At 38.0% G+C, this 22,363-nt stretch overlaps 3 protein-coding genes across 4 annotated transcripts; all 3 read right to left on the bottom strand.

The window, feature by feature from the left end:
• Positions 1-11,099: 11,099 nt before the first annotated feature.
• Positions 11,100-16,079, bottom strand: LOC114355058 (glucose dehydrogenase [FAD, quinone]-like). 2 transcript variants are annotated; one of them, XM_028307714.1, is made up of 4 exons: positions 16,065-16,079; positions 15,135-15,269; positions 14,859-14,992; positions 11,100-12,996 (listed from the first exon to the last, which is right to left on the bottom strand). In XM_028307714.1, exons 2-4 carry the CDS (start codon positions 15,244-15,246, stop codon positions 11,527-11,529), a joined length of 1,716 nt encoding a protein of 571 aa, XP_028163515.1. In that variant the 5' UTR covers positions 15,247-15,269; positions 16,065-16,079; the 3' UTR covers positions 11,100-11,526. The 2 variants fall into 2 exon arrangements, with proteins under 2 accessions (XP_028163515.1, XP_028163516.1); XM_028307715.1 differs by lacking the exon at positions 16,065-16,079 and having other exon boundaries at positions 15,135-15,288.
• Positions 16,033-18,640, bottom strand: LOC114355047 (choline dehydrogenase, mitochondrial-like). The gene is made up of 4 exons (XM_028307704.1): positions 18,622-18,640; positions 17,734-17,867; positions 17,355-17,544; positions 16,033-16,976 (listed from the first exon to the last, which is right to left on the bottom strand). The coding sequence occupies exons 1-4, from the start codon at positions 18,638-18,640 to the stop codon at positions 16,108-16,110; spliced, it is 1,212 nt and encodes a 403-aa protein (XP_028163505.1). The 3' UTR covers positions 16,033-16,107.
• An 873-nt stretch (positions 18,641-19,513) lies between these two features.
• Positions 19,514-22,117, bottom strand: LOC114355043 (glucose dehydrogenase [FAD, quinone]-like). Its single transcript, XM_028307699.1, has 3 exons — positions 21,864-22,117; positions 21,318-21,451; positions 19,514-21,061 (listed from the first exon to the last, which is right to left on the bottom strand). Exons 1-3 carry the CDS (start codon positions 21,973-21,975, stop codon positions 19,574-19,576), a joined length of 1,734 nt encoding a protein of 577 aa, XP_028163500.1. The 5' UTR covers positions 21,976-22,117; the 3' UTR covers positions 19,514-19,573.
• Between the last annotated feature and the right edge of the window lie 246 nt (positions 22,118-22,363).

Genomic DNA, 22,363 nt, shown 5'->3' with positions numbered 1-22,363 from the left:
TATTTTACTGTAGTCTTGTTTAATGTTCAGTTCATTTTCTCAGGTGGAGGTGGCTGGTGACTGGGCGAATGCGAAGCCATTGCTAGGCCTCGTGGCCCAGCAAGCCTACAACAAGCTCGCACCAGGCAAGATTGTAGAGCTGAATCTAAGCAAGGGATTGTTTGTGGTGAGTTAACACATACTTTTTGAGTATTTTAATGTACAGGCGAATTTCGTACTGCCAATTTTTTTCTTCTATAAAAACGACCCCGAATCACATGAATGTCCATAGTAAATAAATACCTTAAAAAGGCCCAAGTCAACAGCGAGACGACCCAGGACCGAGCCGCCTAGAGACGCATGATACGGAGAACCGACCCCTAATAAAATGGGAATGAGCCAGGCAAAGGAGAAGAAAAACTGTCACTGATTAAACGTTCCCTGAACTACTCGCAGTTTATTAGATACAATAATGCCCGTTTTCACCATCAATCCCTGATTTTTAAGTGACCCCTATGAAAACAAAATTCCTGTTATGTGTTACCATAGGAGTCACTTAAAGATTAGGGATTGATGGTGAAAACGAGCATAAGTATTTTAATTTTTCAAGCTAATACAGAGCCTATAACACGCTCAAACATTGTGCCTATCTATTGGCAAAATAATTTTCAAAATCCGTTCAGTAGATCCAGGGATTACACCTACAACCTCACAAACCCAAAGTATTGACAGTTGTAAAATGTCCTATTACAGAACCTTCCCGAGCAGACTCAGTGCTACTTCTTGTGCGAGACTCGCGGGCTCGAAGGCTGCGTGGTGACCAGCGTCCCGTTCACTCACCCGTCGCACGTGCCGCCGCTGCTGGCCTGTCTCCGCCAACAGGCGCTCTTCAACGCGCTGGTGGCAAGCTGCGTGCGTTTGCAGACCAAGCAAGGTACGATAAAGCAAGCTAGTCATTATTACTAAAAGAATTAAGACAAAAACTTCAAGAGATTGCTCATAGAGTGGTAACATAGATCAGGGTTTCCCAATTTTTTTTTGCCAAGGAACCCTAATTGATTATACACCACTACTTTTTTATCACCGGAAAATTTTTAACAGGTTATGTAGAAATGTGTGAAAATTATAAAGTAAAAAAAAAATTTCAACTTTTATAAAGTTAATGTTTTTTTTTTATTAAATTTTCTTTAGTCCCTATTTTACGCGTCACAGCTGGGCCACTCCGCTGCTCGTTCATTCAGTAGAGTAGTCGTACGCGCTCGCACATTGATCTGTCTGTCTCGCTCACGCCTTGACCACGCTTCCAGTGTTATTATTACTAACTTAGACCATTTTAGTGCAACATTTCAAGTAATTTTGAGTTCTAATAAGTGTTTCATTACACTTACGTACTTCTTTACGTGGTATTCTGACTGTTAACACTAATTGTAAGTTAATAATACAATGAAATACCTACCTACTGTGAATACGTTACGAATACACACCAATGTGTCGTTACGAGGCTACTACGGCTTTAAAAGAAAGGACATCATCCACGTTTCATATATTTTTGGTCCAAAATCAAAAGTGCCGGCCAACAAAAAAAAGTGCTGTATTCTGACAGAATACGTCTGCCTTAGCATTTGTTACTATGGCACCAAAGCCGTAGCTCCACTGTGCGTCGAGTATTTGAGATTATTGCTAAGGCGGACGTATTCTATCAGAATACAGCACTTTTATTTTTTGGCCGGCACTTTTGATTTTGGACCAAAATGGATGATGTCCTTTGTAATTCAAAGATCTGCCAAAACAGCGGCTTTCAGTGTTATCATCACAGAATAATAATAATGTATTACTTAGCTACTTATCTTAGGCTATTTTTATTGCAACATTTCAAAACAGTAATTTAGTAATTGCGTAATACGTCACGTTGTATTTCTGTGAGTTTTTAACACTAGTTAATAATAATACCTACTGTGTAACTCCAATTGAGATCGCGCGTCGTTCGTAGTTCGTGAATTTAAGATCCGCCATAACAGCTGAGTGGTGCGAACAGTTTTAGATGGTGGTTTTAGTAGGCGCTTAGGTAAAATAATTCAACTTTCCCTTCATACTTACCCGGGCTTAGGATCGGCCTTAGGACCGGCAAAATTCAATGCTTTGATAAGCACCCTGCATCGTGCTGAAGTGTGGCTGTCTCGGTACAGTCGCAAAACCGCACTACACAATTTCTCCGACCAAGAATAATAATGCACGTATCATTAATACGTATTCACGTGAGGTGAATTGGTAAGACAACGTAATAATTGCACGACACTATTGACTTGATTGATACAATGTTAACAAGACAGTTCACGACCGATCAAGAGCTCGCGCGCGCGCAACTGACCGATATATTATGTGATGTAACTAAAAATTTATGGTTTTCGTAATTTTTCCTTTATCTATGCTATAAGACGTTGCTTCGTACTAAATTTCAAGATTCTGAGTTCACGGGAAGCACCCTGTAGGTTTTGATTCCCTTGCAAGTGTCGAAAATTTGCGGCATAAACGGCTGTATCTTTTGATTGCGTTGGCTTAGAAGTTTGATTTTTTCACAGCTTCAAGAGACAGTAGACCTGAGTAATTGATATAAATTTCAGCTTCATACCTCCACGCGTTTTTGAGAAAAAGGGTCTTGACAGACGGACGGACGGACGGACAGACGGACAACAAAGTGATCCTATAAGGGTTCCGTTTTTTCCTTTTGAGGTACGGAACCCTAAAAAACGTTTTTACTAACATAGGTTTAGGTAGGTACGAGTTCAAAATAATAGTCATGTAGGTAATATTCTCCTTGTAAACCTTTGAAATATTTTTTCATTAACATGCTTTTATTAGGTTGTCGTGTATGAAACTAACTACCTATGTAATGGAATCTAAGAATCTGAATTACACGCACTTCTAATTCTTGTATCACCATGAAACTTATGATAGAGATTATTATGACAATACAATTTATGGTATCATCGAGCTGGTCTGATGATGCGAATAGGAACTCCTAAACGAAACGGCGGAATCGCATCGAGTTTGGTTTCGTTGTCTTCTCGAGCACTTTTGGTGCTAAATGATGACCAGGGCCCTGATGAGGAGGTGGCCATATGAACTCCTAAACGAAACAGTGGAAACTCAGCGAGTTTTAGTGCAGTAATTAAAAGCGTGTTTTTTAGTTTTTTAAACTATTTTTTTTCATTATAGACGGAAACAATGTAGCAAAATTTTATTTTCTAACAAAGAAATAAATTACAAAATCGATTACCGAGTAATATTATGTGTATGTTGGTGACAAAGTGAGATAAGAATGTAAGTTATTCATTAGTTAGTATCTAAAGTAGGTACCTACGTATTTCTTTTTAATAGCTGTGAGTAGTTGCTCCAATTTTCGAAACGAGCGTGTAATGCAACAATAATAAGCCGTATATGCTCAGCGGCCATCTTCTAAATTGGCAGTCACTGAACACTGCGACAGTGTAAAATACTGGCACGAGCATGTCTACGTCGGCTGCAGTCCGAGACGCCTCCATATTGGTATTACAATTTGCTATACACTGAGTACAGACACGTGGGGCCAGAAGCTGACCAGTGCTTAAGTAATAACGCCCGTATTCACAAACATTACTATGAGGTCTCAACGCTGTGCGTTCGATTTGCTGCTTCACTTAAGCAAGCATCGTTTTTGAATACGGGTGTAAGTCATTTATTTTTTGTGTAGGCTTTTACACCTCTCTGATTCCCTATATTTTTTTATCCTGCTTCGGGACAATTAATAATGGTCAACTAAGAAAAGGCAGCTCAAAAATAATTTCCATTTTTTAAATAAAAAAAAGCAGTGATGACGTAATAAAATTACGAGTAGGTACACAAGTATTTTCACGCGAGACAATATTTAGTAGACTTATAAGTGACCCCTATGGAAACAAATAACAGGAATTTTGTTTACATAGGGGTCACTTAAAAATTAGGGATTTATGATGAAAATGGGCATTAGTGCCAGATCGTAACGTAACATAGAAAATTATTTGGTCGAAAAGGTAAAAAAACACTATGAATAATTATTTCGACTTAAAACTCTTTGTATAATAATTGTAACGACATATTTACAAACGTTACTACAGATACAATCTAAATAATTGTATCGATCGAGATAATAATATAAATGGAACGTATAAAAAAGAATGGAGGAGATGAACATAAAACGCTTCTGCCACAATATACTCGTACGATCACTATTTGGCGCCGGAGAAAACACAATTGGACAATAACTTCCAGGCATACAAAAAATATAAGCTCAAGATCAGATCTGATATAAAAATACGAATTATCTGTGATTAGTATTTTTCCAAATTTTACAGCAGCCTACCTACATAAATGAAGACTAAACTATCCCAACTAATATTATAAATGCGAAAGTAAGTCTGTCTGTCTGTCTGTCTGTCTGTCTGTTACGCTTTCCCGCTTAAACCTCGCAACCGATTTTGATGAAATTTGGCATAGAGATAGTTTGAGTCCCGGGAAAGAACATAGGATAGTTTTTATCCCGGTTTTTGAAACAGGGACGCGCGCGATAAAGTTTTTCTGTGACAGACAAAATTCCACGCGGGCGAAGCCGCGGGCGGAAAACTAGTATAATAAAGGCATGTGTCTACTACTGATATGAAATTGCTTGGTAAAGCTGAAGGCGTGGGCGTAACTGGCTGAAATTAAATACAAAAAGAGGACTGCACAACAAGATAATATCATTAAATACTACGACTTACCAGGTTAATGGGCAGGATCGCTGCAGTCTTGTATCGTATAGGTTCTACTCCATGTTGCACTTCACTTAGTACTTTCACTTCACTACACTTTACACTTAACGAATTCCCTTCACAATACAGTCAAATATTATCCGTTTTATCCCAATATCAGAAATTAATTAAAAAAAATAGGGACAACCGTGACCGTGCGCTGTAAGAAGCGAACCGAGTACTGGGTCAATTGCCATCAAACAAAATACGATCTACCTTCCAATATTTTATATTTTTCAAATACGACATTCACCGACAATGCGACGTTCTTTTTTTAAATACACGAATGTATTATGAAAGGATGTGCTGTCAAAAAAATATTGAGCCTTATTCGTTTGTAATAACATACTGTGGTAATAACGATAATTTGTGACCAATGAGAACCCTTAGAGAATTGTTTAAAGAAATTGGCATTCTCACGGCCGCTTCACAATACATCTTAAACTGTATTCTATTTATTCAACAAAATATTAATGAATTCAAAAAGAAAAGTGATATTCACCAAATCAATACTAGAAATAAAAATAAATTGGCTATACCCGCTTTTAGACTTAATAAAGTGTTTGCCACCTTTATGGGACAAGGTATCCATTTTTATAACAAAGTCCCTGATAAATATAAAGAGCTACCGTACAATAAATTTAAAGGTATAGTTAAAGACTCAGATCATAGAAGGGAATAGATGTGAAACGGGGGCGTGGCGCGTGTCTCCGCGATATGCCCAGAAACGAACATCACCCGCGACGCCAGGTTAGTCGCGATTCAGTCGTACTGAGGAAATGTTCTCCGATATTGTTGGATAATGCGTCGTAACGTGCAATAACATAAGTGAAACGAAGAACTACAGGAACAATGAAGTCATTTACCACATGTAAGTATTGCAAATCCATTGGTATTTTGCTTATAAATAAAAAAAACTAAACATTTTTACGAACGAATTCAGTGCCGTGACATTTACTGCGATATCGAAATTAGTGGTGATAAAAATTCAAACACGTTGTACATTGACGATTTAGTTAGCAACCACTTTATGTCATGCGTAACTACTGCGCAATGTATTTTATTTCTTCCGATATCCACTGACGCGTGAAAATACACAGTACGGCCGCATGTGCCGGTCGTAACATAGTGCAGGGCTCGTGTTCTAATACGGTTTCCTATTATCGATAAATAGAAGTAAATTATTATTTTCTATTTTCTAATTTTGAATGAAAAAATACTTTGACTTTGACTTTGACTTTGACTTTGACTTTGACTTTGAGTTTGACTTTGACTTTGACTTTGACTTTGACTTTTGAAAAATGCCTAATCATTTTTGCCCAGGATTTTTTTCAATTTATGTCGCTACTTAAATCTAGCTGCCTAACGATCTAAAGACACATTATTAACATTTAGAGGCAAGCAAAAAAGTCTTCCCTTTTTGTCGGAGACAATAAAGAGCCTAAAAGCCATATTACATAAGGGAAAGGGCCTTAAAAATAAAGTGTAAACAGGATTAAACAGGACCAAGGAAATAACGGCGTCCGAAAACTAACATTTTACGGTTCAGACAATTTTATAGGATCCCATTCCGGCTGTAAGTAACGAACGCGCCTTATTATGACACAGTACAAATAGAAAAGTATTTTTACAAAAAGTATGATTTTTCTCATTAAATAGAGACTGAGATTGGAAAGAATAAGTACTATAACTACTTATTAAAATTTGGGAAACGAAGTATATTATTGTTATCAAAGTAGCCAAGACACTTGATGACTTCTAGACAATCTCGCTCCAGATTTTATAATATGCAAAAATATTATCAATAGCCGCGTAGGACGTTCACCCACAAGGTGGACCGATGACCTCACCAATCGGTCATTAACGGAATTCATTGGGGGAGGCCTATTTTAGCAGTGGACGTGCTATGGCTGACATGGTGATGAATGATGATGATGATGATTATCCACAGGAAGTCCATTTTGTAAAAGTATTTTTTATATCATTATTTGAATTTTATCAATTTCGATCATAATATAAAAAATCCGTATCGTGGGTATATTTATGCACTTGATTGGGAGTTGTTCCTTTTAATTAGGAAAAAATAGCATAGAACGAGTAAATGGGTTTAGGTCCTTTGATAATCCTTTCAATATAAATTACTTTACTTCAACTTACGCTGTGGTTACAACTATGAATACCTGGTTTCCATTGACGTGGAGGAGTGTAAAGGCTTTTTTACTACATTTTTATCTCAACTCGTGTGAATGTATTACAGCGTATTAAATCTACTTAAATACGGGACTTCTTGCAGAATTTATTACGGGGCAATTGATAATGTTAATTATACAAATAATATTTATTTTTTTCTTGTTAAATACAAATATTTGAAGGTGAGTTAAAAGAAAAGCGTGTGTTTTCTCAATAAGAAGTATCTAGCAAAACAAAAGTTCCCATGACCACCTTCCAGCTCTATCATCAGACCCTGGTTACAAAGACAAACTATTCGTCAGGACGATTCAAATGAGCCCAAACTCGATGAGGTTGCATCGTTACATTTGTTTTGTTTTTTGTTTTTTTTTTTTTTTTTTAAAAAGATTATTAGTAATTTGTTATTACACAAATTACTAATACTCCCGTTACATTATAAGTTACATTGCGAAGTTCCTAAGGCCACCTTTCACCTCCAGCGACACATGTATACGAAGCGTTTCAGCATTCAAATCAAATTTTATTTGCAAGATTTGATGACAACATAGTATGGGACAGGTGAAACTAAATAAAAGCTTGTAAAAAACTGTTTGTGTTAAAAATATTTATGGTCCTTTCAAGGCCGCTTGTGGTCATCATTTCTTTTAGGACTTTGAAACACTTAATTTGCAGTACAGGTGAACGTGCTGTAACATGTTTCCATCTAATTAAATCCCAGCTCCTGGCGCCATAAATCCACCATCACAGCCTAATTAAGTATCACCTCCGTAAATTACTGCCTCGTAAATCTGGAACTTACGTTACTATGTGAGTAGGAAATGCGGAAAAACATACGTAATTCGGTAAAAAGTAAATAGGTTTTATGGGTATTCGACGACTGTAAGACGCTAATTATGTAGCATCCTTGGTATCACAAAAAAATCTATTATTTTTTTCAAAATTTTCGTGAGAGTAGATAATGATTAGACTTTGCAAATACTTAATAAGATTTTTCTTTATTGCGCTCACAAGTTGATTGGCCACAACCACCACCTTACTCCACAGTGGCGCCAACCTGGTGATTGCAATACGATAGTCCTCATACTCTTCAACGTTTAATAGTTGGCGCCACTGTCTGTGGTCTTAGTCACGAGCAAGTGGGATCTTGCTTGCCAGTGGTGTCAACTGTTGAGTGCAATTGGAGAAACCCTCGTTGATTTTGCTCTAAGAGATATGAATAATTAGTAGGTATGTTGAGCAAAAACAGTTGATAAAATCCTTAATGGAAAAACGAAGGTCCATTCTACTCTACTTTTTTTCATTTAATAAGTCACGTTTTAGCTTAGTCAAACTTTTTGTATCAAGAAGAAAGATGTTGTCGTAAAATTCATAACTTTTATGTTCCTGCAGGAGCATCAAAACTTGTAACAGTTACAAAACAACTGAATTAAGAACAGTTCAACAATGACAATAAAAAATAACCTTGCAAATTTTGAACGTTGAACGTGAGCTAGATGCTTTTCTTCCCCTGAGTTTAAACTTTAGAGCTAAAGGATAGCAAATAGATTAAGAACTATGAATATTTAAAATTGGATGCATTGTCACAGGTGCAGTCTTCAGAGGGACAAGGGACGAACTCAGACTTTATTTAATAGAAATGACTTAAAAACTTTCGTGTTGCTGAATTTTTATAAGCTTATGTTACTACAAGCTTATGTTAGGTATGCTTATTAGGTTTCATGCTGGCTCGATTTGTGACAGCTTGGAGCATTAACCGATTGAGTCCCAGACGGCATTAATTAATGTCATAACAATTGATTTATCTATTGTGTCTAGATTCGCGGAGCTTGAAGGATTAATATAACCCGACGAATAGAATCGAGGCGAAAGGTACTTTTCTTTAATTCCGAACCCTTTTTCAGAGAAAGGTAAAGTCAATAATCTTAAAAAATCAACACTAGGCAAGAATGAACTACTTACAAATCTCCGAAATTGACTTTTACTAAGTGCCTATTATAATTAGAAATTAGAATAATAGCTGAAATAATACATCCAAAAATATTCATGAGAATCCGTATCATGGTGCTCCAAGCCTCGTTTCATTGAGATGCCGAAACCAACAGAACTGTTACTTTATGGCATTATCTCCCTTTGTTCCCCTTAAAAGGTTTTCTCGAGCCCGAATAGTTTAATAAACCAGCGAAACAAGTGCGAAACCAATTTCATTTGTTTGTTGAAACAAAATGAGTTTTTGTTTGTACGCAAATACGGGCATTAGGTGTTCTATTGTCATAGTAAAATGTAAATGGTAAACTATTTTATAAAGCAATAGTTGCCACGTGTTGGTAAGTGTCACAGAGGAGATAAAGTGACTCTTATTTTGGGGGAATAAGGTCGATGTAATTGACAATATTAAGTTATGATGTTCCTGGCATATACACAACTATTTACATAGATTTTCTCTGATCTTTCGGGTAGCGTCTGATCGGTACCATTTCCGTTTTGTGTCGGTACGTTTATTTTTACGATATTAGTGGAAGTGCCTACTATTCAGAGGAATTGTTACGATATTCACACTTATTGAGTTGCAATGATGTAAGTAGGTACTTACCTAATTTTATATCATGTTTCTTTATTCTTTCCTAATTTGAATCTTTTCGTATTTTCATGGAGCCGTAACTAAATAACAGTAATATTATAACTAATTAACAGTAAAAAGGCGATATTAATCAAGCTTCTATCAATTAATTTGAATTTGAAATCTAATTTGAATTTGAATTCAACTTGATATTTCCTAATCCGCATCATTTCTCAGAACTTCACGGTATACAAATAAAAAGATATCCGTAGCCGCCTGCTACTTATAACATCAAACTGTGAACCCAATAAAGCTGGAAACCCCAGTCCCTTATAAACGCGCCCGACCCTGTGATCGCCCGATATATCGCCGGGACACGACGCGGTATGATGCCCAGATATAACGGACTTATTTTTAACGGCTTTTACACCGTAACCCCAACCGATCAGGGCAAAACCGCACTCAATGGTCCACTCCATGAGTGTTCAAGAAAAGATACAATGAGGAACGGTGTGAAGTTTGCCATTAAACCTGTAGGTCTAGACAGGTGGAAATTTTCGATCGAATCTAAAATCTAATCCATTTACGGAGCGATGTAACTCGATACAAAAAAAGAACGCCCGAAGCTAAGGTCTTTTGACATTAAGTACAACTGTCAAGTTTTGCCATTTGTCTAATGGGGCAGGTGTAATGATGACGAGCACTCTGCCAAGAGTGTAGCGACGAAAAAGAAGATAACGTACGGTAGCTGGCTTTAACCAATGGCTTCAGGAGATTACTGCCCGGTAGATTTTTTATTGCCAGGATCGTCACCATCGTCATCATGTATTTTGTCAGATCACGCTTCATCATTAGAAAATTGATGATTTGGTCTACGCTTTCTATGCTGCGCTGGCTAAGTTATAAAGGCCTGAGGGCCTAGTGTGAGTTTTTATCAAAAATGACGTTAAATGTATAACGGATTGTACAGCGCCCCTAGCGGGAAACGTTCAAAAACTAAAATTTTCATACATTTTATAAACGCGCGTTTGATGTAAACTCACACCTCACACCTACGCTGATTTTGATTGATTATATTATTCTAGTGAGAGAATATCAAAAAGTATTTTCAAATAGTCTATAGCAAAATATGCGCGAGAAGTCGAGAGAAGCTATTAAGTCTGAAAGTTTTTTATATGTCTTATGGCATGCAAGTTCGCCCTATATTATATTATGGCATTAAAACAATAAAAAATAAATAGGAACGGTGTGAAGTACAGCCGTTTTCGCTACGCCATAATCCGTTTGCTTCACCTCTTCGCAAAGGGGCTTGATAAAAAGTTCCCGGCTACTTTACACAATATGTTCCCGCATAATCCCCAGGGAAGGGCTCAGATCTGAGTCTTTGAAGCTATGAGATTATAGCATAATATATTATACGACATGTAAGTTAAAGAGAGTATATTATTCCTAAAAATCTTGTTTGGTAATTCATGTTAAGAAAAAAACAATGAAACAACAACAAATTGATTAATTTTGGACATCACAAAGGCAAAGACAATAACAATCCTATTCCCATTACATTAACAAGGCAATTAAAAAAATAATTTAAAAAAGCAAGATAATTAAAACACCTCATCATAAGCCACGATATTTATAAAGATACAAAGGTCTAGAAATAGCCTTGGAAATCGTTTTTTATAATATTTTATTCATCGGCAATCAAACTCAAAACCCTATGCAGGATGGAAGAGACATTATCAGTACATAGTTAAAATCGATTTGTGTAATGCATCTTCATTTAATATCTCCATCAACAGAGGTCATTACTTCTTGGCCCTGTTCGTGCCTCACATTTTTTACCATATCATTTCCATTGCTAATTTATTAATCTCCAAGTAAACATGTTTTCAAACCATTAATACATAATTTAACCGATGCTTAACTTCATTCTGAACAGTAAATGACAAATTATATGAAATAACTTATAGATTTAGAAAAAACATATTGTATTTTTTACATTTTCAAGTTATTGTCTTCCTTAATAATATCGGCTGCTTTTTCGGCGATCATGATGGTGGGCGCGTTGGTGTTGCCGCTGGTGATGGTGGGCATGACGCTGGCGTCCACCACGCGCAGCCTCTCCACGCCGCGCACGCGCAGCCGGCTGTCCACCACGGAGCCCATGGCGCACGTGCCCACTTGGTGGAATTGTGTGGTTACCAAACAACGAACGTAACAGCGCCAATAATCTCTACTACCAGCTGGATACCTAAGACACTTCTCCAGCTCTAAGAGCTCCGCTCCAACACTCTTGAAGTACGTTGTGTTTATCAAACGAGTGTAATCCTCCAAAAATGTTACTACATCTTCTAGGTCACTTTCATCTGTATAGGGCGCTGTGTAGATAATTGGATATTCGTCTGGATCGGTACTATTCAATAGAATCTCTCCTCTAGATTTAGGCTGAATAGGGATAATTCTAGTCAACATTACTTCTCTATCTTTGCTTTTGTTGTAAAAATTTTGACAAGTATCGCTTTCAAAAGAGAATGCGCATCCAGAAATTACTGTTTCTGAACCGCCAGTAGCTATTGCTGCTTGATAATCTGGGTAGGACTGATTTTTATCCAATGCCACAAAGCCATTTATATTTACTTTATGGTATTCATTTGAAATGGGTGCATGCCCAGTTAAGTGAAATAAAATAATGAATTTGTGATCTTGTAAGTTTTTTCCCACAGGAAGATCAGAAACGACGTTTATTCCAAAACCTTGTAAGTGCTCTTTTGGGCCAATTCCCGAAAGCATTAGTAGTTGAGGACTGTTGATTGCTCCGCCTGACAGTATTATTTCTTTCGATACCTTTAATGTCATTGTTACTCCTTCAGCGTTTTTTAAACTCACACTTACAGCAACTTGTTTTTTGAAATTGATCTTTGTTGCCAAATGATTTTTGAGAACATAAAGATTAGGTCGATTTTTTATTGGTGACAAAAAAGCGTTCGCTGTGCTTTGACGTATATCATCAGCGATAGTGTACTGCGGCTCCGCAAATCCTAATGTGTAATTACCATTGGTGTCAAATACAGTATTGTACCCAAGTTCTTGAAGAGCGTTTAAGTATTTTTTTGCGTTGCTAAAATTATTTGTTTTTGTCACACCCATATACCCTTTAGTTCCATGAAACTTGCCGGTGGGAGATTTTAAAATAGCAGTAGTTTCCATTCTCTCACTTTTGATGAAGTAAGGCAAAATGTTGTCGTAACTCCAGCTGTCGTCATTCGCGATGCGAGCCCATGTATTGAAATCATGCGGGTCTCCGCGTACGTATTTCATGTAGTTAGAACTGCTCGAGCCACCTAACATTTTCCCTTTTGACAATTTTTCTACATTGTTATCATGACACTTAAATAGGGGGCACTGAGGAGTTGTATAGTTCCAGTCGGTGTGAGATCCAACTCCATAAATGCTCAGAGCCGGGAGCTGAAAGTTAAGTTTTAATTAAATTGATTAAGCGGTTCATATAAAAAGATCAAAGAACAAACAAATTAGAAAATTGTATTTATAAGTACACTCGCGAGCAAAAGTATGGAATCACTTACATGAAGTTGTTTCCACGCGATCTTGTGTACTAACGAATTTGTTAGTAACAAAAAATGTGGCACCATTTTAAAGATTAAACTTTTAGCTTTAAATTAATACCAAATTCATTTAAATCACACCAGTATTTAAAAAGATATCCCGGCTGATGTGCAGAAGTAAGGAAAAAGACATGTATCAACTGTTTGATACGTCGCGAGTTGCGGCTTATTTACCCCCTATAAAAGCACGTGTTTTGAGATTTTTGCTTACACATGTTGATTCATACACATCTCCGCTTCTTTTGACACTTTACCTGGGATTCTACACCTACAGAAGCAGCACAAATCGTTGCACTATTGCAAGAAGGGCTCAGCCAGCGGGCTGTCGCACGTCATCTCCACATAAGCCAGTCCTGGGTTTCGAAAGTTTTAAGACGCTTTCGGGAGACTGGGGGCTGTATCCCGAGACCAAGTTCTGAACAGCGCCGGTGCACATCGCAGAGGGATGACCGTTTTTTCATGTGAACCTCTCTATGAAATCGTGATTTGACTGGTATCGACGTCCAGCAAGAGCTCAGAAATGTTCGTAGGATAACTGTTAGCGAGTGGACAGTTCGTCTAAGATATAATCAATAGAATTTGACTCCAAAAAGGCCTGCCACAGGCTCGAAACTGACGGCAGGTCACCGACAAGCACGCTTTCAATTAGCTCGCACTTACTTTGATGGGAAGGCGAGTAATGGAGGCGAGTTTTGTTCTCCGATGAATGCAGACTGTGTTTGCAATGCAGCAGTCGAAGAGGTCGGGTCTATAGGCGGCCTGGGGAGCGATTTGTGCAGTGCTGGTTCGCTGAAACAGTGGCTTATGGGGTGGCTTGCTTGACTTCCCATCGAGATGTGTACGAGCAAATTGAAAGCGTGCTTATCGGTGACCTGCCGTCAGTTTCGAGCCTGTGGCAGGCCTTTTTGGAGTCAAATTCTATTGCTTATATCTTAGACGAACTGTCCATTCGCTAACAGCTATCCTACGAACATTTCTGAGCTCTTGCTGGACGTCGATACCAGTAAAATGACGATTTCATAGAGAGGTTCACATGAAAAAACGGTCATCCCTCTGCTATGTGCACCGGCGCTGTTCAGAACTTGGTCTCGGGATACAGCCACCAGTCTCCCGAATGCGTCTTAAAACTTTCGAAACCCAGGACTGGCTTATGTGGAGCTGACGTGCGACAGCCCGCTGGCTGAGCCCTTCTTGCAATAGTGCAACGATTTGTGCTGCTTCTGTAGGTGTAGAATCCCAGGTAAAGTGTCAAAAGAAGCGGAAATGTATATGAATCAACGTGTGAAAGCAAAAATCCGAAAACACGTGCTTTTATAGGGGGTAAATAGGCCGCAACTCGCGACGTATCAAACAATTGATACATGTCTTTTTCCTTACTTCTTCACTTCAACCGAGATATCTTTTTAAATACTGGTGTGATTTAAATCAATTTGATATCAATTTAAAGTTTAAAGTTTAATCTTTAAAATGGTGCCACTTTTTTTGTTACTAACAAATTCGTTAGTACACAAGATCGCGTGGAAACTACTTCATGTAAGTGATTCCATACTTTTGCTCGCGAGTGTAGATTTTTTCTAAAGAAATGGGAGTAAATACTTATGTAACTTGTAATAAGTGGAGATTCAAATGGGGTACTCAATTTAAATGAATTGAGGAAATTTGACTTTTGTAGTAAGGAAATTAATTCAAAAAGTTGGGCATTACGTTGGACTCTAGAGGTGGGTCCCCGCCGGCCTCGACCAGCAGCACCGTCACCCTCGGGTCCTCGCTGAGCCTGTTGGCCAGCACGCAGCCCGCCGAGCCCGCGCCCAGCACGATGAAGTCGAACACAGCCCCATCTGGTGGTTGATATACAGAAAATTATGTTGATTAATTTACTTGGGATACAAAATTGTATCAATTTATACTTACATTTAATTTTGTGATTAATTTAAAATGTGGAGTTCTTGTCAGAGGTTACTTCTTACTTAGCTACCTTACCTTTAATATTAGCTTGCTCGGGGTATCTATAGGCGGTCAGATTGAGTACTGTTAATACCCTCAATGCATTCTGTATGCTGGCGGCCTGTGTAAGGGCGTTAACTACCTCCATTTTATGTTACGTCTGCCGGTACACTGAATAGAATACAATGTTAATAGTTAGTTTAATTTCTTTTATAGAAAATAATTGTTTATTCAAGTGGATTTTTGACAGAACTATTTTAATTAACATAATGATAATCTTGTTACGGTTAGGTACCTACGTAATGTTACGGTTAATGAGATAAATTAAAAATTACGAATAATTACCGACAGGCGAGGTAAAAGTGATAAATTAATCACATTAATCAGTGATTATTTCATAATGTAACCTTAATTAACAAACATCATAAAAGAGAACACCGGCTCGTGTACAGCGCTCATGTACAGCCTCAGATTTTGAACGTTTTGATATCATAAATATTAATAATATAATTTGGCAAAATGAGTTTGGACTGTTTCTTGCGTATTTTGCTATAATGTCTACAACACATTGTTTTGGTTTAAAGTGAAAAATAGGTTAAGGTGCGGCGGGGGTCGCCCTTGGGCCACCCCTAAGCCGCCTATTTAGTTTTGTACACACATAAATTTTAATGATCTCATATTAATCACATTTACCAAATTATGAGGTAATTATTCATAGTAACCGGCGATTATTCATAATTTTCACATTTACCGTAACATATACATAGATACAAGTAAACACTGTTTTTCAATGTTAGACTTTAAGCTTTAGAAGTAGGTTCGATATTTTTTTACTACAAAAATGCCAAAGTGTCTACCTAACTAACAATAGGAATACAAAAAATAGAAGTCATTATTTTAATTTATTAATTGTTTTTTTAATGGGTACCTACGATAAGCAGTTAGAACACAAAGAAAAGCAAATACCTCGATTGTTCATTATACTTTACATCCATGCGACACCATTATGTCATTGTATTAAGTGTCGTTTTTGAATGTTATTGTCTTCCTTGATCATATCGGCTGCTTTCTCGGCGATCATGATGGTGGGCGCGTTGGTGTTGCCGCTGGTGATGGTGGGCATGACGCTGGCGTCCACCACGCGCAGCCTCTCCACGCCGCGCACGCGCAGCCGGCTGTCCACCACGGAGCCCATGGCGCACGTGCCCACTTGGTGGTACAGCGTGGTCACCAGGCACCGAGCGTGACAACGCCAGTAAGCCTTAGACCCGACTGGAAAGTCCCCGCACTTTTCCAACTCTAAGAATTTTGCTTCAACACTCTTAAAATACGTTGTGTTAATCACTCGCGAATAATCTTCCAGGTACCGGACAACATCTTCAAGATCTCTTTCATCTGAATATGGCTCTGTGTAGATAAATGGATATTCTTCAGGGTTAGTGCTCTTTAACAGTAGTCGCCCTCTTGATTTAGGCTGAAGTGGTGCCAATAGACTCAAAGTAGTTTCTTTGTTCTTGCTCCTATCATAAAGTGATTGGCAAATTTTCTCATTAAATGTAAATAAAATAGCACAAGATAGTATCACCCGGATTGCAATGGCGACTGTGACTAGATAGTCTGGGTTGATTTGATTTTTATTTAATGAGACGTAACCGTTTATTGCGATATCTGGGTATTCATGAGGGTTCGCAGGTATGGGAGCCGGGGCAGGGCCTGTTGTGTGGTACAATGCCACTACTTTATGATCTTGTAAATTTTCTCCTACTGGAAGATTGTATACAACTTTTATTCCTAAACTTTTTAGGTGTTCTTTTGGACCAATGCCTGAGAGAATTAACAGTCGTGGAGTGTTAATTGCTCCGCCCGACAAAATTATTTCTTTTTTTGCGTTTAGTGTCATGGTTTCTCCCCTATTATTTATTACATTAATGTTTACAGCAGCTAGTTTTCGTAAATTAATTTTTGTAACCAAATGATGTCTAAGAACATATAAATTAGGTCGACTCTTAGCTGGTGACAGAAATGCATTAGCGGTGCTTTGCCGAATACCATCAGCTGCGGTAACTTGTGATTACGTAAATCCTAGAGTGTAATTTCCATTGGTATCTAGCACAGTTTTGTATCCAAGTTCTTCAAATGATTTCAAATAATTTCTTGTTTGGCTATTATTTAGTTTAGTCACACCTAAATATCCATTAGCACCATGAAAAATTCCAGTGGGAGGGTTTAAAATGTCAAGGTTATTCATTCTCTCACTTTTGATGAAATAAGGTAAAACATTGGTGTAGTTCCAACTTTGATCTTTAGCAATACGAGCCCAAGTATTATAATCGTGTGGGTCCCCTCGCACGTAGAACATGAGGTTGAGACTGCTTGATCCACCTAACATTTTGCCTCGTGGTAAATGATCTTCATCATTGATGTGACAATTGTTGCCGGTGCATTGCTGTGTACTTGTAGTGTAGTTCCAGTCATTTCGGGATCCAAAGCCGAAAGGAAATAATGCCGGTATATGTAAAAGTTAAAATAGCCGGCCTTAACTTAATTTGGTTGACCAAAAATCCTTCACGGGTCTTAGGCCGTGGGATAAAGTTACAATCGGATGCATTATTATAGGTAATGATATTATAATTACATTAGACTCGATTGGAGGATCTCCACCAGCTTCTATCAGCAGCACAGATACACCGTTGTCTTCCGTGAGCCGGTTTGCCAGCACGCAGCCGGCTGAACCCGCACCAACTATTATGAAATCGAATGTCGCTCCATCTGTTGAACAATAAATTGGGTATTTAATATTGTTGATTTCCTACTACATGCATTGTCGATGCAATTGACTCATAATTCTTTTATTATGCACCTGTGTTCATAAAGCCTTCAAAATGAAAGTATCCAATTTCTGCTCCAAGTAATTATTCTGTAAAATTTTCCGGAACTTTTGTAATTCAATTGTCTGTCATCGTTTAGTGGTTATTTTTCTTAAAAATAAATCAGAAAACGTTAGATTCTGTAGTTCTAGAGTATCTCGGTACTTATTAATGATTCTATTTTCCAACATTTGCAATGAACCATGGAAGTATTGTTAGTTTTTTTGATACTTTTATTTAGATATTCTACTTCATTTCGATTAAGATACAATGACATCTTACCTTTAACATTTGCTTCTTCAGGATATAGGTACGCGGTCCAATTGAGAACAGAAATCACACCCAAAGCATTTTGAAAATTTATAAATTCTGAAGTTAATTGTGATACGTCCATTTTCTATTTCACTTTTTAAACACTGGCTTTGGTAATAAGTGACATCAACAAACAGGTGCTTATGAAAGGGGAAAGTTGGCTGATGTGACCTAAATATTTTGTTGTAGGTATGTAAAAAAATACTTTAGTTACCAACTTAATACAGTTCGTAACTAAATGCTTAAAAAATTATATTATTATTATTCTTTCATAGTTATATTTAGACCACAATATTCACAGTTAAAACTACATTATTGTACCTGTACTTTGTACCTATACTTACAAGTAATGCACATGCACATAATTTTTACACCTACGCCTTATTATTTAAATTCTGTCATGAATTCCTGATAGCGATGGTCTGCATTACCTAATTATTTATTTATTTATTTATTTGCTTGTCACATGGTAATTATGTTAATTGTGCCGTTACAATGAACTTTGTAGAGTTGAACAACACTGAAGTGTCCCAGTTTTGACATTTACAGGGGGCGCTACTATCGATACTCGGTATTTCCGATTTGTGCCACGCAGGATAATACACAATACTCAAGTGTTCAAGTACCTCTAGCAAGAACAACTTTCGTCTTCGAATCGTTTGAGTATTCGACAAAATTCGATACTCAACCTTCGAATTAAACGATAACGTGACAATTTTGATTCTCAGAATAAGTTTCGTTCAACCATTTCTCATACTAAGTTCACTTTACGTCACATTGTTTACGTTTTCGTACTAAATCTTTTGATGGCGATTCGAGTTAGCAAACGATTCGAACTCGAAAGTTTTTCGTGCTAGCCGTACAGATATTATGACACTGACAGAAGGGCGCTACTATGAACACTGGGATAGTAAGGATTAACTACACTGAACTGTCCCACTCATCACATTGACAGGGGGCGCCACCATCGTTCAACTAGTTTCCAATGTAGCAAAAATCGGAACCAGCTATCCGGTATTGACGGTGGCTCCCCCCTGTCAATGTCACGGTGCCGCGGTGGGAGGGTTCAGGTGGAAGCTTCTCTAGCGTAAGTAGGTAAAAACAAACTACAAGTGCTCGCCATAGTGAGAAAATAATTAAAAACCAACCATAAGTTATGATAATAAATAATATAATAAAAAATAAATAAATAACACTCAATTAAGTAGTAGGAATCTATAAAAAATGTGATCCGATATTGATGTCATTATTGTCTTTTATTAATAAAGTCCGTGATTACAAAGCAATTTCGTTTTATTATGTTGTTGTTGTAATATTATTGTCCTCCTTGATCATGTCAGCGGCTTTCTCGGCGATCATGATGGTGGGCGCGTTGGTGTTGCCGCTGGTGATGGTGGGCATGACGCTGGCGTCCACCACGAGCAGCCTCTCCACGCCGCGCACGCGCAGCCGGCTGTCCACCACGGAGCCCATGGCGCACGTGCCCACTTGGTGGAATTCCGTGTTCACCAAGCACTGAGCGTAACAACGCCAGTAATCTCTACTACCAGTCGTGTAGTTAGCACATGTCTCTAACTCTAAGAGCTCTGCATCTACACTCTTGAAGTAGGTTGTGTTTATCAAACGAGTGTAATCCTCCAAAAATGTTACTACATCTTCTAGGTCACTTTCATCAGTATAGGGCGCTGTGTAGATAATTGGATGCTCATCTGGATCAGTGCTATTCAAAAGAATTTCTCCTTTTGATTTAGGCTGAATAGGGGTAAATCTAGTCAACATAACTTCTCTATCTTTACTTTTGTTGTAAAACGTTTGACAAATATTGCTATCAAAAGAAAATGCGCATCCAGAAAGTACTTTTTCTACATCGCCAATAGCTATTGTTGCTTGATAATCCGGGTAGGACTGATTTTTATCCAATGCCACAAAGCCATTGATATCTATAGTGGGGTATACAAAAGGACTAATAGGCTTGAAAATTGGCGCAGGCCCAGTTAAGAAAAAGATAACAATGAATTTATGATCTTGCAAGTTTTGGCCCACAGGAAGATCAGAAACGACGTCTATTCCAAAACTTTGTAAGTGCTCTTCCGGACCAATTCCTGAAAGCATCAGTAGTTGAGGACTGTTGATTGCTCCGCCTGACAGTATTATTTCTTTTGATGCCTTTAATGTCATTGTTACTCCTTCGTCATTTTTTACATTCACACTAACAGCCACTTGGTTTTCGAAATTGATCTTTGTTGCCAAATGATTCTTGAGGACATAAAGATTAGGACGGTCTCTTATTGGTGACAAAAAAGCGTTCGCTGTGCTTTGACGTATACCATCAGCTAGAGTGAATTGGGGCTCTGCAAATCCTAATGTGTAATTACCATTGGTGTCAAATACAGTATCATACCCAAGTTCTTGAAAAGCATCCAAGTATTTATGTGTGATATTATTTTGTATTTTTGTGACACCCAAATAACCGTCAGCACCATGAAACATGCCGGTGGAAGATTCCAACACAGCAGCAGTTTCCATTCTCTCACTTTTGATGAAGTAAGGCAAAATGTTGTCGTAACTCCAGCTATCGTCATCCGTGATGTTAGCCCACGTGTCATAATTGTGAGGATCGCCACGTACGTAATACAGGAAGTTGATACTGCTGGAGCCACCTAACGTTTTCCCTCGAGGCAAGTTATCTACATTGTTAAGATGACACTTATATTGAGGGCACTGAGGAGTTGTATAGTTCCAGTCATTGTGAGATCTAACCCCATAGGTATACAGAGCCGGGACCTGAAAGGTAGAAAAGTTTTAAATTAATTAACGTTACGATAAGACCAAAGAAGTATTGTGAAAACCAACGACAGCATTTCATACTGGAATAAAAACAACAAACAAAACTTGGAAGGTGACCCTCTGAAGGTCGTACTCAGAAGTTGAGTTTTTCCTAACAATCAGAGTCTGTTAACGTGCACTAGTATTTTTTAAAAATCATTGAGAAAAATTTACTTTTGTAGTAGATACATTTATTCTAAACGTTGGACATTACGTTGGATTCTACAGCAGGGTCCCCGCCAGCCTCTACCAGCAGGACGGACACATTTGGATCCTCCGTGAGCCTGTTGGCCAGCACGCAGCCCGCCGAGCCCGCGCCCACCACTATGAAGTCGAATATAGCTCCATCTGTTGAAAAAATATTATAAACTCAGTTGATTATATCATTTTGGATAGAAAATTTATTCAATGTTATAGATTTGTATTGTCGTTAATTTACAACCAGAAAGCGAAAACCACGGGCCGGAAGACGTAGCGTGGGCAGGCCGGTGAAGGTTACGAGAAGCACCTGGATGCAAGCAGTGCAAGACCGGTCGTTATGGAATTCCTTGGGGGAGGATTTTGTCCAGCTGTGGACGTCATTTGGCTGAAACGAACGAGTGAACAATCGCGAAATTCCTGATAGAAAATATCCTGGAATATTTCAGATTAATTGAAGAGATCTTGACATATTATGGGTGACTTCGACATTGTTTGACTCTTGACATTATTAGTATAGTACACATGAAAAAGCTTTACATAAGTAGGCATAAAGGCTTACCTGTAATATTAGCTTGCTCGGGGTACCGATAGGCAGTCAGATTGAGTACTGATAATACCCTCAAAGCATTCTGTATGCTGGCGCCTTGTGTAAGGGCGTTAACTACCTCCATTTTGTGTCACGCCTGCCGGAACACTGATCAGTAGAACACAATGTTATAGCTTAGCTTCATCTCTTTTATAGAAAACAGTCTGTTGTTTACTCAACTGGATTTTAGGCATTTTTTAAATTAACATACCATTAGATTTCGTACAATGTTGGAATATAGGGTGATTTGTAATAAGTGAACATTCTTGTAAAATATTTTACATTATTTGCCTAGATAAAAGTTAATCAATTTATAAGATACTAGCTGACCCGGCGAACTTTGTTCCGCCCTAATGGCAATAAATAAGCAGACTTTTTTTTTATTTCGAACGGGATAAAAAGTATCCTATGTCCTTCTCCTGGCTCCAAACTACCTCCCTGACAATTTTCGGCTAAATCGGTTCAGCCGTTCT

The sequence above is a fragment of the Ostrinia furnacalis genome, unplaced genomic scaffold (assembly GCF_004193835.3).
Source record: "Ostrinia furnacalis isolate ACB-3 unplaced genomic scaffold, ASM419383v2 OfSCF2311, whole genome shotgun sequence".
NCBI lineage: Eukaryota > Metazoa > Arthropoda > Insecta > Lepidoptera > Crambidae > Ostrinia > Ostrinia furnacalis.
Note: the sequence above shows the minus strand (reverse complement) of the source record. Positions and strands in the feature narration are given on the sequence as shown.

Bases quoted from the DNA above. Each gene is read 5' to 3' on its own strand.
- LOC114355058 (XM_028307714.1), bottom strand. From the start codon at position 15,246: ATGGAGGTAGTTAACGCCCTTACACAGGCCGCCAGCATACAGAATGCA. The intron at 14,993-15,134 runs GTAAGGTAGCTA...ATCAACCACCAG, and splicing joins CGAGCAAGCTAATATTAAAG to ATGGGGCTGTGTTCGACTTC. The intron at 12,997-14,858 runs GTAATGCCCAAC...CTTAACTTTCAG, and splicing joins ACCCACCTCTAGAGTCCAAC to CTCCCGGCTCTGAGCATTTA.
- LOC114355043 (XM_028307699.1), bottom strand. From the start codon at position 21,975: ATGGAGGTAGTTAACGCCCTTACACAAGGCGCCAGCATACAGAATGCT. The intron at 21,452-21,863 runs GTAAGCCTTTAT...TTTTTTCAACAG, and splicing joins CGAGCAAGCTAATATTACAG to ATGGAGCTATATTCGACTTC. The intron at 21,062-21,317 runs GTAATGTCCAAC...TCTACCTTTCAG, and splicing joins ACCCTGCTGTAGAATCCAAC to GTCCCGGCTCTGTATACCTA.
- LOC114355047 (XM_028307704.1), bottom strand. The intron at 17,545-17,733 runs GTAATTATAATA...ACAAGTACACAG, and splicing joins ATCCTCCAATCGAGTCTAAT to CAATGCACCGGCAACAATTG. The intron at 16,977-17,354 runs GTGAGAGAATGA...ACGCAAAAAAAG, and splicing joins TTTACCTTATTTCATCAAAA to AAATAATTTTGTCGGGCGGA.